Below are 20,318 nucleotides of genomic sequence, written 5' to 3' on the forward strand. Positions count from 1 at the left end.
GCTAGTATTAGGTGTTACTACAGAAAAAATCCTGTGCAAGAGATTTGTCCTAGAGATATTAGAGGAGGGAAAAAGAGCAAATTGTTCTGAACTGTTATTCTGTAATTGTAACCTCATCAGGAACAGGAACCTCATCATCCCTGTGCCCAGAAGCACTGTGTCTTCACTGCTCAGTCTAAGCAGCACATGACTGCACAGACTTGGTTACTGATGTGAAAAACACACTGGGGCTTCCTTAGATTTAAACTTTTTTCAATGACCATGCCAAACTGGTGCTAAACCAAGCAAAGGTTCAGCACCTGGAAAGCCATTTTGTCTGCAGCCTCTGGGCAGAAGTTTTCTCTCTGAAGACGCAGAAAAACCCTGTGAGGCACAAGTCTGACAATTGATATAAAACTGGCCAGGGACAGTGGCCTGGGTGTCAAAGTTGGGACCCAGGTGGGCATTGTGAGCTCTGCCACACACTGACAACAGAGAAAGCCAAGACAATGTTCAAGCAAGTGCTGAGCTCCCAAGTGCTCTCCTGGAGGTGTCTGCCTCTGGGGATATCACTATATTATCATATTCTATCTGTACATATTCTGATACTGATTTACTTTTGTAAGTATATAGTTGAGATACTACAAGAGCAGAAAGTAGAGCCTGACATTGCCTGGCTTGTGGAAATGCATGTATAACACTCCTATCCCTTTTCATACAGTACCTTTCATGAGTGGGACCACAGATTGCATGAAGTCTGAAGTGCGTCTCTTTATGCTCACATTTACATGTTTAGATACACAGATCTGTTTTTTAATGAGGATGATTCTCCAATGGAGTAATTGCAGTGCAGACTATTCAATTTTATCTTTACATAAAAGCAAGCCACTTACTCAGCTCCTGTGAAGTCTGAAGCATTTTGGTCAGTATGGTAGAATCCAAAGTTTTTCTTAAGACATTCTAGGGGGGAGCTCTACTACACAGCCAGTAGGAAGAAAAACTAACTATGTAGGAAGTATATATTAATGTCCAAAAGCTGCTGTGCTGATTGGCTGCTCCTCTTATCCAGTTTCTGGGGAGAAAAAAGAAAATACAAAAATCACATTTAGCTCTTAACTTACACAGGCTCTTCTCTGATTGCTGGCCAATGACATAACTGACTACAATCCTTTTGCAATGTCATCACCCCTAAATACAAAATCATTTAACTCCTGGAGCATGGAGCACCCCACAGCACATTCTCTTCATAGTCCCAGCTATGGGATGAGAACATAAACATCCACCTGGAGGTCATCAGCTTCCCATGGAGTGCTCACACCATGGCAAGAGGCAGGTATGCTGAACTATCCCACATCAAACCTGCTGTAAGCACAACTAGGATAAATTCTTGCAAGCATAAAAAGCTTTTGCAAACTTGTGAGAGCCCTGGAATATCTAGCTTAGAGGTGCAGATTCTCTCATTGCTAGTATTAGCTGGATGAACACATAGAATCAAGCTTATTTTATTTTTAAATCTGCAACTAGGCCAACTGATGGAGCACTCTCTCCCTTTGCACAACACTTCCCTTCCCTAAGCCCTCACTGAAAACAGAGATCTCTGCAAAGCATCCCTTTCACCTACAGCTGCAGTGGTTGCCTTTAAAAAGTCAACATTTACCTCACCATACCATCTGAGCCAACATGGCATTTTAGAGCAGGAAATACTGTCCTCTACCTATGCTGCCATTAACTCCCAGGGACAGATTTGTGCTCCTGCACATGGATTTGTTGATGTGGGCTTTACCCAGGGCTGACCTCATGCCAAAATCTGCACTTTTATTGCTTATGTTGGGATCTTTGCCAGCACACACATGGCATTTTGTTGGTAATTAATGGAAAATACTGGCTTATGTGGCTCCTGGTGTGTAGCTCTCACCTGTCACACAAAGTTTATTTTGCCTCCTTGGCAGGCTGCAAGATCTTTGCCATGCTGGTCTTCTGCATTGGATGACAGGGAACTTACAAGCTTGTGTTTGTAACTGATAAAACAGAAAAACAAAAACATACCCTAAATTCAAGAAACACCTCCAGAGTGATAAGTAAAATATTTTAAAAGCCACTTTTGGAGTACATTTTGCATCACGTGGAGGCTCTGAGTTCCTATGGGAGTGGTGGGGGCTTGCAGGGCTAAGGTAGAGCTGAGTGGGACTGAGGGCTGGACAGGAGTCAGGAGGTGATTCCCACTCCTCTGACAGCCCACACTATCTTTGTATTCTGGAATGCACATGAAGCAAAATTCCAGATTTTCCTTCTCACTGATACTTGGGATTTGGCAGGAGTTCAGAACACCACAGTCAGGACTGTCAGGAATTCCTTGGTAACCACATGGCACAGCAAAGGGAGGGAGCAATGGAAGCATCACACAAGCAGCACAGGAGTGAAAACCAACACAAGAAACAACCACAGAAGAGAAACTGGCAGTGAAACAACAAGTTCCAGCTTCATGATCCTTAACACTGTCTCATTTTCAGATCAACTTAATTGTGAAGGTCTTCCTCACAGTAGGCAAATGCCACATCCACACCAACTTCTCACACAGCCCTTGAGTCTGCCTTTGTTTCCAGCAGTGTTTACACACAGCAGCAGTTTACACAGTACTGAAGTGCAATGGTTTTATGGTGCTGGCAGTCTTGTGTGCCCAGGTGATAGGTGTCATTTTGCACAGCATCCAGCTGGTCCAGACTGCCTTCATGATAAAGGCAGAGAAAATTCCACGTGACCATTTTACTTGGTCGGTTTCCCTGACTATTTTAAGCATTTAATTCTGAAAACTTTGTGAAATTTTTCCTTTCTTCTCTTTCTGTGTCCTCTGCACTTGCAGGTCACTGGCTCCCCAGGAAGGTTGTGAGAGCAGAAAGAGCCTCATTTCTCTGACTGTGTCTGGTGTATTCATGTGCCAGCATAAATGGAAGGAAAGGAAAAAATAATTATAAATCAACATCTCGCTGTCTGGTACATGTGCCATCAGTGCTATCCTGCAGATAGGTGGAGAGAAGACAGTGTTTGCACTCCTTCTTAGTATGCTCTTAATTAATTATAAGCAGACTAAAAAGAACCAAAGAATAAAGTGGAAGATTTGGGCCATTAAAATCTTTTTATGATGCAGAGGACACAGTTTCCACACACAATGCAAACATTCACTAGCAAACAGATAGCTGCCTTCCATCCCTTTACAAAATGAACATACCTACAGGCAGTGGGCAGGTGCAGGGCAGGATGTCCCTCAGGCACAGTGCTGGCCCCTCTCAGAGCACTAAGGGTGACAGTCCGGAATGGTGTCAGCACACCCAGGCTGCTGCTGATCCCTGCCTGCCAGCAGCAATGGTCTCTTGGGAAGTTCTCAGCCTGCACTGTTGGGTGAAGCAAAGCATTCAGTTTGTCACTGTCACCTCCCAAAGTGCATTTTCCTTTTAATTTATGGCACTGAAAGGAGTCTTTGGCTGGAGTCCAAGGAAGCTTTAGGAGGTGGGGGCTAGCTAAGTTAAAGCTCTCTGTTGCAGTTACTCAGAAGAGGAGACTTCGGTGTAGATGCACTGGCAGATAAGTTTTCTGTACTTAATTAGCAAACAGACATGATGACTTAGGAGTGAGGCTAAATCTGGTGCCAGAGCTGCAGATGGAAAAGGTAACATGAGTTGGGGGTTTCCTCCCACCATCGCAAGAGAAGAACGTAAGATCCTTTCTAATGCTGGAAGAGGTTTCCAACCCAAGGAGGGACACAGACAAGCCAGCCCATGCTTTCCACACAGTACCAACAGCTCCTTCTTTAGCCTCCTCCACTGCCAAAATCTTCTCCAGGCAATGCCAAGTCACTTCTCTGCTGTAACCAGCCCTTCCTGATTTACATTACAGAGACAGAACTTCGAAGAAAGCTTTAGACAGACCACTGCTCTTTCTCCAGTGCAGGAGCAAGAAGCAGCTGTAGTGACAGCTTGGCACCACGTTGGAAATGATTAAGAAGCATGAGCATCTGGATTGCTGCACATGGACTATTGGTTCTGGGTTGTTTTTGAACAAGATTGAAAACCAATGTATCCACTGTATTGTAACACATTTGGAAATGATGCCTTTTTGCTGAAAAGCAAAATGACACATAGGTTGGGGACTACTTCCAGGAGAAGTTCACAGGTACCTGTAAGGAAGTCATTTGCAAATGTCACTGCAACTTATTTAGGGAATAGCTTGCAACAGATCCTATCACTCCTACACATATATTTGATTATTGGCTTCTGCCTACTTTAAATAAAGATGCTCAGCTGGGCATTTTTTTTTTTTTTTTTTTTTTTTTTTTTTGGTGAGGTATCTTGTACTACACCACACTGATGGTGATTAATCCCACCTTGCAGCAAACTCAGTGTGCCTGAATTCCAGTAGTTCCCTTGAAATTGTCATGTTAGAGTTGTTGCATGGTACATACAACATACGTCCAGCATCATGATGCCAGAGAAAGTGAAAAGGGTTAAAAGAACAGATAGCAGTTAAAGGAATCTCTCCTCTTCTGCTTTTTGAGAGCAGAGTAGGTGCTGGAGATGAGCAGGGAATTACAGCATCGTGCTGTGCTAAGTTCTTCCAGGCTTTGTGACTGATCCTTCAAGCAAGCTTTAGGATACACTACCTTATGAATAGCAGTCTACAAAATGAGTAATTTCAATACTTTGAACAATCCTATTTGCATTACTGGCAAGTAATAAGGCATGAAGGGAAAAAAAAAAAAAAAGAGGCACTCAGTATTAGGCTTGAATTACAAAAATTACAGGCAGCATAGTGCTTGAAAATGAATCCTGCTAGGCTGCCAAATATATTTTTCAAAACAATTCCTAATTGCCTCAGGAAATACATTAATCAGAGGCTCCCAGAGGTCTAAGAACCATTTGCTCCAATCCACCGAAGCAGAGTAGTGATAAAGACCTGAGTAATACAAGGAGCTACATATGTCCTTGAGACAAACTAATGACATGAGAAATAGGAACAGATACCTAACTAAAAGCTCTGAAACAAATTCCTTGAGTAGCTTATTGATATCACTCCTGGGAGAGAATAAATAAGAAAAAATGGTAGTCTGACCATGAAACTAGCAACAGACATTAAAGAAGTTCATGACTCGTACTGTCCAAATTGAGATGTAGAAGGTGACATCAGGAAGAGTATCTCTGTGCCATGGCCCACATCATTTAGAGAGCAAAACAGGCCAGCATGAAGAAACAATCAGTGTATGCAAGGGCTGGATCACTTGATCTACATGTAGGTCTTCCTCTTCTTGGCACACCTGCCTAGGGACCTTGGGTCCTGTTGGAAGAAGAGCTGGCAGCACTAACCAGTCCAGTGCTGCAGAGAGGGGATGCTGGGGAGCAGTAAGAAGGGATGCAGTAAGAAGTAACACTCAGCTTGCACGCCCCACTCTCAGGCATGTATCTGCAGCCCTGTTCTTACACTCCTGCCAGCCCATGAGCAGAGCAGAAGGCAACATTCCTTACATGGGCTGCTCTGCCAGTGTTTTGATCCACAGCATGTTTCCTGACCCTCCTTCTCTTCCACTTTCCAGGCCTGTGTGCAGTTGCTAAGCAGTAATTTTGCATGGCTAAAAAAGAAATCCATGATTGCTAGGTTCACTAAATGTTTTTTTTTTCCTTATTGCAATATAATTATAGCTATAATGAAAACATTGCAGAACATTCATCAGCAGGGAAAAATTAGGTCAGGACCAAAGCAAGTATATCATATGTGTCTTTTAGAAGTCATCACTTCTTCCTTTGCCACTGGAGAGAGCAGGAAAAGTTTGGTGTTACATACAATCATAAATAATGAGATTTTTCATCCTGCCAGCCAATGTGGCATAAACAGAAGCTTGCATTCTTGTTTCAGGAGGCATCTTGCTTCCCTCATCACAGAGCTCTTCTAAATCCTTGTCACAGGCTCCCCATGGCACCAGCACACTGTGCTTTTCCCCTGCCCCTCAGGCCCAAAGGGGGATGGTGATGCACCCTTCTGGCAAGGAGCTGGAGGCAGTTGCACCCCTGCCAGGGAAGGAGGCCCCTGCCCAGGCCACGGAGCTGGCAGGGAACATGTTGCTTGCCTGAGGGGTGGATGGATGTGCCTGGCACACCCTGGGCCATGCTCATGCCAGGCTGTCCTGCATCCCTGCTGGGAGGGGACCATGAGGCCCTGGGCCCAGCTGGGGCACCTTTCTCCCCAAGGTGTGGAGGTCTGGCCTAGCTGGTAAGAGGGTTAAAGCAACCCTGTGCTAAACTGATGGGTTAATTCATTGCTGGGATGTTTTCCTGAAACTGCCACAAGATGTTTTCCCTTTTCCTTTTAAAGCTCCTAATTATGCCCTCAAGCACTGTCCTAAATACCTTAGTTCCCCAACAGTTCTGATGTTTAACTTACACTAGACATACATTTATAGCAGTTATTCACTAATGCCACAATTTTTTATAGTTTTGCCTTCTTTTATCCTTGGTGAAGACTTGTTTTTCCTCTTACTCTGTGAAAGTTCCTTGACAGCTACCAACTTGTACCTCTTGCCCATGTCCCTCATTTCCTCCTTAGAAGTCAGAAGTTTTTCCTCAGTTTAATCCCTTCTTTCCCACCTTTTCCACTGTGCCCAACTGCCTTTGGATGAGATGTTGCCAGTGGTGTGGCTCCAGTCTTTGCCCAGCCACGTGGCCCAGCCACACACCCCGCAGCCCAGGAGACAAGGTCAGCTCCTGAACTAGAGAGAACAGGCATTCATCATGGAAATCAGTTCCTTCAGAAAACAAACCAACTGAGTGATATCCTTTACTTCTTATAGACCTAGGTTATTTATAGTATTGACATTTATCTAATACAAATATTAAAAATACTAGTTTTGTGTTTTATTAAAAATTTGAATAAATATAACTTAAAATGTGTAAATGCTTATATGTCCATGCAAGGCATCTTTCTGCTTAACAAAATGATGTGCCAAAGACAATATTTATCTCTTTGTTACCTGCTTTAATGATTACCACTTGGGAAAGATTGGTTTCATTAGCACAGTAACAAAAATGAAAATAAGATTAAAACGGAATCTGTGTCTGCAAACTTAATGGAAAGTCACAATGAAGTTAAAGAGATTAAAAACCATTCAGATTCCAGAGATTCAAAGCAACCCAGTATTTTATTAGCTGCTGGAGTTCTCCCATACCTCATCTAATGTGACATTTGAGGAAAATGAAGTGTGCTTGTTCCAGCAACGACCTGGCTGCCTGACCTCTGAGCTCCCTACTAACCCCAGAATTAATCTAAGCTTGCTATTTTGGGTGTCTTTTCTCTGACTCTGATCCAGCTTTGCACCTACCATTGCTGCTTCTGAAGGCAGTGGAAAATACCTCAAAGCAAGGGAAGCAGCCGTGACTGTCAGCAGCATCGAGACAGAGGAGCTGGATTTTTCATAAAGAAGAAAATGTAATTATCCTAATTAGTCCTGTTTACTACATACATGCTTCCTGCTATAAGCTTTAGAAGTGGGACCTCATTGGCCTACAGGTTTGCTTGCACAACAGTGAGGCACAACAGGTGCCTTTACTCAGCTGAATCAAGTGCTCCTCTGGCTCCCCATGGATGCTGAAGGACATGAGGTGCCTGCAGCACATCCAGAGCTGCTGAGGGGGCAGAGCCATACCCTGTATCAGCTACAAAGTGAGCAAAGAAAAGGATGCTCTTGCCAACTGGCAGGGACAGTAACACAGACACTGCAGTGCAGCAAGCAGGTCATCCGTGTGCAGAAAAAACTTGCCAGAATTATTTAGAAAAAAATCCTATCTGCTGATCACAGAGCTAATAATATAGGAGTGCTGCCACACCATGGAACTGAGAGCTGAGTGCAGTGACATTAACAGGACATGACAAAGGGCCAGCCACATTGCAAGGTACCCCAGGAGGCAAGGCAGGAGGGATGGATTGCACAGGAGCATCAGGCTATGCAGGAGTGAGGAAATGCACCACATGCTGTGGAGGCAGTGGGGAAATGCAGGATGTTTAGAGGTGCTGGCTTGGAAACAAGGTAGCAGTGGACATATGTGGCTGCTGGAGATTGCAAGGCAGATGTGACTGGGGAGCATATGGGCCATTGCTCTTGGGCTGGGGGAAGACGGGGGGGACAAGACTGTGGTCAGAGACCCAGTTTTCCAGCTGTGTCAGTTCACTGAGGTAAATAAAATTATAATGTGTACTAATTAATACATGAGTTATAACAGCAAGTCGCTTTCAGTACTGCAGCTTTTAAAAAAATAATAAAACAAAAAAAATAGGAGAAAAGACCAACACCTTAGATTCTCTCAAAAGCTCCCCCTGCTCTGCCCCTACCCCAGCCCCTCAATAGTCCTCCCAGCCCAGAGCAGCACTCCCCACAGGCTTACCAGCATGCATCCCCAGCTTGACCCTTTCCTTCCTGGGATCCTTCATTGTCCTCTGCCAGAAGAACTGGAGGAGAGCTGTCTTCTTCCCTTCCCTCCCCTCTCTTCTCCTGGCCAGGAATGTAAGGAAATGGGATAGAGGGAAGCACCTCTCTGCTCACAGGAAGGGAGCACAGCTGCTCCCAATTGCCAGGAGATTATTCCTCCTCCTCCGGATCCTGTTGGCTGTCTCTAAGGAGGAAAGGGCAAAACCTCTAAGCTGCCTCACTTGGCTGCTCTCCTTTGGGGCAGGCACCTGACCAACCCATACTCCTAGGATTATTTTTTTCTTCCCTGCAGTTCCCACACTCACTCATTCCTTTCTCCTTTTTCCTTTCTACTGCCAGTCATTCAAGCTGGGACTTTTGCCAGACCTTGCCTCCCCAGGAGCAGCTGCCCCACTTCTCTGTGACTTGCTATTTCACCCTCACACCTGCCTTCCATCACTGTTTTACCAGCTCCCTCAGGCTTGTCTTGGGCCATGGGGTTCTGCTTTCTTTGATAGTCAGATGTTTCCACTGATCATAAAAAAAATCAGGGTCCAACACATTTCTCAGTAGTTTTGAATTGAATCAGTGTGCCATTTGCCACTGATCCCAAAGCAATGAGGAAGAGGAGCCAGGTGGGTGATGACACATTCAGTCACAGGGGATGTTGCTGCCTTCTCTGCTGCTCCTGGCTGCAGCAGTGCCACCAGAAACAGGGCAAGCAGGGTGGTTAGGGGTAGGAGGATTACAGCACAGAAAATCCTAATAACACCACACCAAACTCACTAGCAATACATTTTTTTTCCCCAGAAATGGTAGAAATGGATAAATTAATACTTGTAAGGACTGATAGTCATTCCAGTGTGAAACTCCACATGCACACACCCAGGCACAGCTTCTCCTCTGGGATGGGTGTTTCTGCCATGCTGGCAGCACTCTTGGGAACAGGCCATCAACAGAGGGGCTGCAGCAAGGCGGGTAGAAGTGATTTTTTTTTTAATGCATTGCTTTACCAGAGCGAACACAGAAATTATTTATAAATTTTGGTGATTTTCCTCTCACACAGAAGAAATGTGCTTACATGAGGGCAGCACTTGCACCAGTGCCAAATAACTTAGGTGCAAAGCAAGAGTTGTCTGATGTATTTGCATTTGAAACTTACCAACTCTGGGCTGCTACAGCTGCTTAATGGTAAACTGCAATTCCAGTTCACATATAGGCAATTATAACAATATGTATATAAACCATGAAGTAGTAGATGGCTTGAAAATATTTTTTGATTTAAGAGTTCTGAAGCTTCCTTGAGAGGCATCATGGACAACCAAGAAAGAAATGTTCAAACTACAGAGTGATTTGTGGGAACCTCACCAAAGTGTGACACTCCAAAAGCATTCAGGACAGAATGGTCTTGACAAAATCAGTAAAACTCTAACTCCTTTTGAGTCAGAGGTTGTTCTGTGGTTGAGTCAGAGGGTTAGTGTCGAAGTAAAAAATGAAACAGTATTTTCGAAACGTGCTTGTTAAGTAAAAATAAATAGCTTAATGTTAGAGGTCTAAAAGCAAAATTTAATAAATTAATATATGCATGCCAGATAAAAATACAAAATTACAATTGAAATAGCAATAATAATAATAAAGGAACACTGCTCAGCATTGCAGATTCACTGCAACCACCATAAACATCATGGAGAATTTCTTAAAGTAAACAGTTAAAGTACAGGTTTTGTTTCTGTTAAAAACAAATTCCTATATGATGAAAAAAAGTTAAAGAAATCCAAGAAGAAATCAGTGGCAGAGAATGATATGAAATGTCAATAAACTGCCAGCGGCTCCATTTCACATAATCCAGTCTTCTTTTTTAGTATCAGAAACCAATTACATAGAACATAAAAGCAAATTCACTACAGGTTTACACGAAGAAACATGCTGAATTACAATCACAAACTATCCAGAACAAAGATGCTGCACCAGTTCAGTTGTTTTCTTCATAGAACGAGTCTCACCAGAACAGGGAGAATAGGGAGCAAATCATGCAATAGCTTTAGCCTTTTTGTTTTTTATTTTAACATGATAAACACCCAGGATTACTAGTACTGGAAAGTATGTGTTAACCGTTTTCAACATCAGCTGAATGGCACTATAGAAACGACAGAAAGTTCCTTCATTTTTATCCTGAATACACTGAAAGCTCTAGCAAATATGGAATTCAGCAACAAGAGCCATTAAATTACTTTAAAATATTCCTTCATCCATAGAACACTGTTGCTTCCTTTTTTATTACAAAACCCCCATAATATTCAAAATAAAATGTCTTCATTTTTTATAAGCATCTCCACCACAAGTCTCTGATAACGGATGTCATTCAGTGCAGCCATCGCATCCAGCTCTGGCGCTCTCATAAGAGTTGGTCCAAAGACTATGCCCAGATTCTCTGCACTCATCAGATTTTCCTTTTCATGGAGTGTTACCCTGTAAAAAAAGGACAGTGTTTTTCACATTCCTTCTGTGCCAAACTATACCTGTATATGCTTGAAAACCAGGGAAACTGGACAGAAATGTCTGCCTTTCCCCCAAGCCTCGGAGCGGCTGCCGTTTCCAGCAGCATAGACAGGGGGGTGTGGGGTGAAACACTCAGGAGTCAGAGAGCATGAATGCTGTGGGGGTGTGTAGTGAGTCAGATGTGTCTGTCCTCCTGCCATGCACACAGACTGTGTTTATTTGCAGGAGGGTTGGTACTCCACACCGAGGGAGGGGGCTGAGGGTGAATTCAGACACATCAGAACAATTTTGCTTTCGTTCTTTACAGCAGCACCATTTGGAGGCCAACCCCACAGGGAGCAGGCAGTGTTAGTAACTATGTTAGCAGTATTTTAGTCACTAGAGATGTACTACTGTGCCCACTCAGGTGGGATTCTTGCCAGGCCCCCTCTGGTGGCACATGGTCACACTTCTCCTCCCTAGTGCCTGCAGCAGCAATGGGGGTGAATTCACGGATGAATTCTTTGCCTTTAGGCACTACAGGCTAACTGTGCTAAGCTGGAAACCTGGTTTCTCTTCAAGACAAATTATGTCCTGTGGTGTGTACTAAAAAAAAGTGAAATCATCACTTTGGGGTGGCTTTGAAGCCACCAGGGTCTCCCTATAACCTCATGCACATGGCAGTCTGAGCGAGTCATTATAAACCGTGTGCTCTGACAGACCCACGTCCACACTCCCCTCTCTGGGGGTCCTCAGCAGCTGCCAGACAGCTGAGCCCCCAGCTCAGGGAAGCCTCCAGTGCCTGGTTGCCATCTGCAGGAGAGGAGGAGGAGGAGGGGAGGTCATGTTCTGTCACTCCACAGGAATCTGACCTGTGCAAAGCTGTGGGCTGAGGCCCTGCTGGTGTGGAGGCCACCTCCAGGAAGGTAATTTGCCCAAGAACTGTACTCACAGGAGAGAAATCCTCTGCTGGGGCTATTGCAGAGCCACATCTGCTCAGCAAATGCCAGAAGGGTCTCTAATACCCAAGCATGATGCTCTCAGGGGCAGTGAGATTGTATTTCTTAACATGGGCTCGGGGGCAGCTTGTGCTCTCCTGTGCTGCTCTGCTTCAGCATGGAGAACTTTGGGTCTGGCATGAGGGGCAGGAGGAGGAGAGCCTGGCTGGGGGGTCCTGACACCCAGTGCACCATCGCTGCTGCCCACTGCAACAGGCACAGGAGACACAGATGTGCCCCAAAACCTAAGCTTCTGCCTTGTTTATCATGCTGAACTGCCTCACTCAAGGAAACAAATTTAGATTATGCAGATGTTTGAATACACACTATGGTTTTAAAGAATCCGTAAGGATTCTCAGAAACAATTAAGAATTCAGGGACAGCAAACAAAAGAATCTTGTTAAATTATTTCTTTTTTCATCACTGTGGCACCTTGCATTCTATGAGCAAATTCTTTGGTATATAAATAATTTTTTTCAAGATTTTTCTTCCTTTTTTTTCCGTGCTGCCATTAATTTTTATTTTAAAACAAGTCAGACTGATGTTTCCAAGCTGCTGTATCTTCAGTCTGTAATTATTCCAGATAATGGGGCTGTGTCTGATTAGCAGAATTCAGCAGCAAGACAACAGTCTGTTGAATCCCACAGCTGTTTTTAGCAAATGAATTAGAAGGAAGTTTGAAAACGAGTGAATTTAGTCACCCTTCTATGCTATCATTCACCTATACCAAAAATAAGATGTGCAAAAGCAATTTGCTAACTAGAGCAGCAACAGCTACTCTTGAACAGGGTAAGGAACTTCATACATCATAAGCAGAAAGATGTATTGTGGGGTTTTTTTTGTTCCCATGACTCTCATCCCTGTATCTGTTCTAAGACATAAATTAGAAATGTCATTGAAATAAATGCACAAATCAGGCAGAAACCCTGTAGTTGAATTTTGCCTGAGGCACTCAGCAGTGTCAACATATTCCTACTTATAGAAGAACTAGAAAAGGAAAAAAGCAGAAGAGAAATGAAGTTTATTTCCAGGGAAAGGAAATGTTTCTTATGTATGGAGAGTAAATGCACGTTACTTGAGAAACAGAAATGAACACCCTAACACACTACATTGATTTTTTCACCCTGCTTTCCTGAAAGAAATTGAACCCATGCTGTTGTACTGGATATTAATTCATCAGTCTAACATTTTTTCAGTCTACTGAACAACTTCAATCATGTCTCATGGAGTGGGAGAAACTTTAGACAGAATTTATGCTCCTGTAGTTTTCAGAAGGTGGCAGGTGAACAAGGGGCTTCACACTGGTGAGGAATGGCTGGCAGATCCCACCAGATGTGTGACTGGAGGGCAAATTAACACCATACCTAACTGGCATCAGCTGAAGCCTAGCATGTGCTGTCTTTTTTAGGATGTTAGGGATAACCAGGGTAAATGGGACTTACCAGAAAAAGACCCCTATATATAGCCATTAAGCTATGTAAATTTTTTGCCCAGGGAGTGACTTATTACTCCCAAAAGTACAGACATTTTTTTACTATATTCACTGTAGCCTTAAATATAAAGAAAATTTGTTAGGCATGTAACTTTTGTGCTTCAAAACTGTTTTGGGTTTTTTTTACTAATTTCTTTTAACTTCTTTACAAGTGCTTGAAGTGGGATAAACCCCAGTGCTCAGGTATTTCCTGCTGCGTAGTCTATCAGTCTGTCTCCAGGATTTGGTGGGCTCTGCCCAGACTTTTCTGGAGGTTCTTAATTATAAACTAGTTTGGCTCAGTGAGTTCCTGCCAGCCAGTGCCCATACCTCTTCAGATGTGCCATGAGATACCGTAACGTTTCACAGTGTGCAGGCGGCAGCAGCTTCAGCGCCTCATGGAGAATTTCCAGCTGTTCATCCGGATCGGCGGTCTCTGAAACACAGATGTTCGACTGTCACCACATGTACTGCAAGGATTCACACACAGAAAGGAAACAGCGGTGGCCTGCAGCAAAGATAGGGTCTCACAGCTCTGCTGGATGACTGATTTCCAGAACCTATCCAAACCTTGTAGTGGAGGATTTGCCTGTCCAAAGTGGTGCTCAGAGAACCGTCAGGATATGACTGGTTTTGGACAAAACTCCCCAGAGCAAACTGCACTCCACCAAAAGATTCCCTGCAGCCTACTAAAAAAATTCCTCCAGCAATCCTTCCTGACTGGATTAGTTTTGCACAAATAATGTACAGGTGCAACCCTAGGACAGCAGAAAGTACTGGGAACTTTGCCATCAGTGTCTGGCTGTGTCCATACTACTTGGAATCAGCCTTCTTTAGAGGAGAGATAAGGCCAGAGGCAGGCTCTGGATTTCTACCCAGGGCTACCTCACACCTTTCCAGGTGGGGCTGCTGTGACTGCTGCATGGCAGGGATGCTTTAGGCAGCCAGGGAGCCTGGGAGAGATGTTCCAGCTGGGCTTACTGCTGTGCTTGCAGACTCACTGTCAGCCTTGAAGGTGGGCTTAGGATGAGTGCTTATTAGCTTACAAAAACACTCCAAATTTTATTTATAAACATATTCATAAATCACCTTCTTCCTGGCAACAAGCTTTAAAAGTTAATGTTTAAAATCAACAAGCTTTAAAAGTCACTGCCAAGTAGCAGGGACTGATGCAAGACAGGCAAAGCAATGCTATCCACAATGTGTGATAAAAAGGAAGCATTCCTGGTGACAAATGCAAAGAAAGCTGTAACCATGATCATGTAGCACCACACAGCCATGTCAGAATGTGTAGTGAATATTTACTCCTGCAGTCCTTACTAAACTGGGCATGCAGGGTAAGAGCTGGTGGGAGAGCTATAAATGAATAGGCAAGCACTGTACAAAAGGAGAAGAAAGGTTCAGCATGAAAACCGTGAGGAAAATCTGTTTCACTTACTTGCAGACTCTATAAACTTTGGGTAGGCATCATACGTGATGAGTGGAATTGGCAAATCCCTGAAGTACAGTTTAAGTGCACCAGTGATAATATTGATATCTTCATACATATTCACAGAAATATCAGCTTTTTCCCCATCTGTGTGGAGAAGGCACTGACATTAAAGCCTTGGAAATGTAAATAGATGTAAAACGGCATTCAAAAGAAAAATAGTAACTTGCTTAAGCAAACATTATTAAAAAGGACAGAACTACAGAATCTGGCTTTTATAAGCAAAACAGAGAGTTAACTGGGCTGTGAAGTTCATAATTTCAGGTTAAAGCCTCAAGCATTTTACAAAAAAGCCTGTATTTTTTTGCTTCAAATGATCACAAAAAATGTTGGGTTTTTTTTGAGGAAAAAACCTGCCTGCCTGATCTAGCAGTACCTATCTTGTAGGAATGTGTAGAAGTTTAGCTATTTCTGAACACACTGCATTGCCACACAACACATTTGTCAGCACTGCATGAGAAATCATGGGAATCTAGGAAAAAAAAGTGAAAAAACCCTAACTTAGTCCACAGCCTCCTCTTTTATAGGAAAAAACGTGTTCACTATTTAGCTACAGCGTACTACCTACTCCTGACTGCAGTGGACACAGATCCAGAACTTGGCTTCTCCAGCACACCCCCACCCTGCTAAAGCTGCAGAGGAGGCAGATGTTGTCTGAATAGGTCCAGTGCTCCGGAGAAACAGGAGAGAGAGTTTCCAGCATGGATTTTGGCCTTGATTTCCACTGGGATAGGGGGACTACAGCTGGAAAGCCTTTAATTTTCCCACTGCCTTTTCTAAGAGAGAAGAGTTTGTTCTCACTGACCTTCTTTTCGACTGTAATAATTCAAACTCTGTTTTCAGTATTGTATTCATCTTATTATTTTGGAGCTTTCATCCAGAAAGATGGATTTAAGTTGCACAGCTTTCTTAGGGCACTTGCCCTCTATCCCTCCCCTGCTGCCCTGAGCGTAGTTTTACTTGCAAACTAGGGCAGTAGTTCAGAAAGCTTTGTCCTTTCCTATGCACGTCATTACTGAAGCACAGATACTGATGGAAGGAGAAAAGCAGATTTTGGTAATAAAGGGCAAAGTGAAGCTGATATGCTTTTCTGATGGGGAGGCTCCCCTTCTGCTAGCACAGCTGCCAGACTCCTTCAGTCCACTGGTGCAGTGAAGCATGAGACAGACAGAGGCTGTGCAGAAAAATCGTGTATATTTAACAGATCAGCACAAAGTTCCAGCATGCAGGAAAATCTGTACCTCTGTCAAATGCCATTTTGACATCTTCAATAAGATCACTAAATCCTGAGACTCTGTATAGTCCTTCAGAATTGAGACCTGCAATAAACATTTTAGCAAGATTAAAATTATTCTTCATTTTACAGTTTTCTCCCACCCAGTTCTTCCTTTGCCAAGTTTTCATTTAAGGCACAAAAAGCAGACACATTTTTCTTTCAGAATGAAATTTTACCCTGGCCTTTTAAACCTTGACCCTTGCCATTAGCTGCCTTGTTATATCAGCACTAAATTATATTTACATAAATTACTTCAGAGATGAAGTAACATATTAAACCAATTACAAATGATTTTAAAATAACTGAGATTAGCATATGTGATGTTCAGTCATTATTTCAGAATGAAAAAAAATACTCTCATTCTAGAAAAGGATACTTAGTGTGTGCTAAGGGAACTAGGAAAAGAAAACGCATCAATACAAATAGCAAATTCATTTAATTTTTTAAAATAAAAATATTACTGGAAGGATATGTGCCAATATATAACTATAAAGCAGTAATTGTCCATTATGCTATTCCTAGCAGAATCTATAAAAATTATAAATGGATATGAACCATGAAATAATGCAAGAATATTAGGTGTGCAGGGTAACTGGCAGCCATAAAATGTCTTGTGCAAATCTGTTTTGAGCAATCAGACATTCAGCAGAAACCCAGATGACCCAGATCAATCTAAACAGATTACCAGTAAAGCAACGAAAGGCCATTTCCTATGCCTTACCTCTAGATTCAATTTCCCTAATGCACATATCTACTACCATTGGTCTCTTAGTGAAGTGTGCTTTTACTAGCGTTGTAAGGTCACAGCTGTACACTTTTTTGACATGCTTCAGGTCTGGCTTGCAGTCATTTGGGACCATCTTGGAACATTGCTTGTGCACATTTAAACCACAATCTGAGAGAAAGATGAAAAGGCAATTAGGCTGGTGTTTAGTGAAAACCTATCCCGAGATCATTACATGAGGCTCCTGCAGGATCTGACCCAATCTCACAACTGCTACTTCAGACACCTTTTAACCATCACACGTGTGAGGTAGGAACAGAGCTGAAATAAAACAAATTTTCTACTCAAGACATTTCTTTTACTCACAGAAGATTTAACACAGAGTGACAAACTTCCCATCTGTCTTTTCAAATGAAGATGTAAGGGCCAGTTGTGATCCCCAGCACTATTACATATGTTGCTATATGGAGTTCCCTGGATTTCTACAGAATAAAGAGATTTAGGAGCTTGAAGGATCAGCGCCTTGATGAAAGCCCGTACTTCTCACTGCAGTACTGAGTATATGTCTATATGGATTCCCTTTGTAGTCCACTTCTGCTGATTTTTCCCGTACTTGTAGTTTCATCAGTGCTCCACAGATTATTTGATAATGTTCTTTCCAAAACCCCAGAGTTTATCACCAAGTTTAATTTCCAGTGAGTCAGCTGCAGCCTGCCACTAAAGTGGTTTTATTTACTTAGTAGGCCTTTACAGCACACAGCTTTGTCACTTAAGCTCCTCTGTAAAACATCCAATCTCTAGCTGCAATTAAAGTTCAGCATGTCACCTTCAATCAGTCAAAACTGACACAGATCCCCATCCAGATGAAATGGATGATTAAAATTCCCTTTAGTTATTTCTATGCAGGAGCAGCTCCCTTCCTTGTGAGGAATGGTTAACACACAGGACAGGGAGCTAGGAATGCTGCATTTCCCACCTGGTTCTGATTTTGTGCTGTGAACCCCACCTTGGCCAAAGCCATGCAGTGCCTTGCCTGCCCCCCTGCAAACAAGCTGTACCACTGGGGTGCCATGGGGGCCCACCTTGGCCAGCCTCATGGCTTGCCTGGACCCAGAGCCCTCTCCAGAGCTTTCCCCAGAAGCTGGATGTCTCAGCTGGTTGTGCTGAGCCCTAGGTGGCGGCAGCCTCAGCCACTGTCCCTCCACAAGTCCCTTTTGGTTACTCGGTTCCTTCAGTAGTTGCTCAGCCACCTCGTTTGTGACAGAGAGGAAATAAAAACAGCCAAAGCGCTTGCTGTCATCTGAGCACTTATTTAAATCCTGCATTTAATTAAGTTCTCTAAGCCCCCCCATTGGAAGGCACATGACCACATGACCTCTATATACACAGCATCTACCATACTGGTGGTTCTGGGGTGTGGAGCAAAGAAGCTCTGAGCACAGCATCCAGAGCAGGTCAGGGGAGCTCCACCTACGCTTTACAGATCTAGGCCAGTGCTACATTTTGTATGAACTTGGAAAAAAGGTCCCTCCATGCTTTAAATAGGAAACACAAATTCATTGGAAACATGACCTCAACCTTTTGGTGCCTCAGTGCTTCATGGGAAGAAGCAGCTGTTCTTACCTCCTTGGGGTCTTGTAGAAACAAAATCATTAAATGTTTGTGGAAATGCAGGGGAGAAATGTCTCCTCTTTGGTGTAAGCTGTGAATGCTCTGCTGTAAGAGCTGTACTTTTAGCAACAGCAGGACAAGATACTAAATAGGTACTATTAAGCAAGTACCATCCATTCTGCTTTCAGAATAAAGATGAAGTTGTGAAGTAAAACTAGTAAGTCAAATAATGAAATAATTAAACAAAGAAAACCTCTTAACACACACAGAAGGGAAGCAGATTAAGTCTACACAGGAAATTTTAATGCCTTATTTCCATTATTTTGAAATCTTAACTTCTCACTAACAGTATTTACAAAGCAAATGTAATTATTATATATGGAATTCCTAAAATTTCTGCAGGAAGCACCTAATCCAGCATGTGTGAAATTCTTTAGCATGTCTGTCAAACATGATGCTTACAAAACTGGACCGGCAGCATCTCACTCATGAGGATTCACAAGTGATTTTTTTGAGCACAGATTAGCTGCTTCACACAGACAACAATATAGCTCCGAGTCATATTTCTGGGAGACCAAGGATAATTAGGACTAAAATATACCCCAAAAATGAAAAACAGGTTTTCAAGTGTCTTATACTTAAAACAATTATCACATTCACTGAGATCATCAACAAGAACGTTTCATTAAAAAAAAAAAAATCTAACATGTTTTCAATGTGAAAAATCTTGCTCTTGAATATAATTGTGCTGTTAATCCCACAGACTCAAACGGGCTTTGGATCTGACCTCATTAATGCCAGGATAATAATTACAAGTGCTAAAGTCAAGTTTTCTCCTCTCATTTGTTCTTCGCTTGCACTCGATTAGATTTTATGTACCAGTCTACTGCTTAAGGGCTCACAAACATTCCTGAGAATATTTAAAACCTAGAAATATTTCAGATACTTAATGCTGAGAAAATCCATGAGCACTACGTTCAATATTACTGGGCCATGTGGTATCCTTTTAATAATGGAGGCTCTTCACCTCTCATGTAAGCATAGGAGACCACCTTACTTTAGCAATTCTGCATCAATAAATACTTCTAAGAGATTTCAGTGAATTTTCAACAGCAGAATTGTATTGTTTTTCCAATAAAGAGGCTGAAACTCACTAACATGGTGCTTCCCTTTTCCCCAGCTAACAAGAATTCATGAGAGGCAAGAAAGCCATGTCCCAGTCACTAGCCTCTGGTTCAGCTGATAACTTAGGATGAAGGATGATGCCCTGATAACTCCAAGAAGGTAAAAAGCACAATGGCAGGAGGTCCGTTCCACTCCACAGAGCACTGGGAATGTGCCAGTCTTGTACTCCAACTGTAGTCATCCTACTTGTTAGTACTAAAAGACAGGAATTGCATATATTAAATAAAAACATCCTCTCTTCTAATTGCAAATGCTTCATGAAAGCTTCAAAATCCATTGTTTTAGAATTAACTAGGAAGGAACAAGAAAGCTGAGGCCAGAGTCTCTCTGCATGCTGCCACATGGTTAAGTCTTAGGACAGCTTGCTTTGTTCACATGTGAGCTTCAGCATCTGGCTGGGTTTGTTAAGACCAAGAAGATGGAGTTGATTTCAGATTTAGGTCTATTTACTTTTGTTTGTATCAAATTAAATCCAGAATAGCAAATTGGCATTACCAGCTTTACTCCAGATCTAATGTAACCAGAAGCTTTATCCACTTCTTACAGAAGGCTCATCAGAGGTTACCTTCTGGGTGGATATACCATTGGAGAGAAGCTAAAGCAAACCCCCCCTAAAGCATTTTATCTTCTGACAAATCCTGTAATAATACAGGACAGATTTAAA

General features: G+C 42.7%; 1 protein-coding gene across 1 annotated transcript in view; it reads right to left on the reverse strand.

Moving 5' to 3' along the window:
* Positions 1-9,967: 9,967 nt before the first annotated feature.
* Positions 9,968-20,318, reverse strand: part of CHN1 (chimerin 1) — a 96,980-nt gene continuing 86,629 nt past the window's right edge. The window contains exons 9-13 of the mRNA XM_030454058.1: positions 16,856-17,029; positions 16,100-16,177; positions 14,808-14,945; positions 13,700-13,805; positions 9,968-10,891 (exon numbers count right to left, since the gene is read on the reverse strand). Coding sequence (XP_030309918.1) covers positions 10,720-10,891; positions 13,700-13,805; positions 14,808-14,945; positions 16,100-16,177; positions 16,856-17,029 — 668 coding nt within the window. The 3' untranslated portion in view covers positions 9,968-10,719. The remainder of the gene's footprint in view (positions 10,892-13,699; positions 13,806-14,807; positions 14,946-16,099; positions 16,178-16,855; positions 17,030-20,318) is intronic.

Source organism: Calypte anna, chromosome 7 (genome assembly GCF_003957555.1).
Source record: "Calypte anna isolate BGI_N300 chromosome 7, bCalAnn1_v1.p, whole genome shotgun sequence".
Lineage (NCBI taxonomy): Eukaryota > Metazoa > Chordata > Aves > Apodiformes > Trochilidae > Calypte > Calypte anna.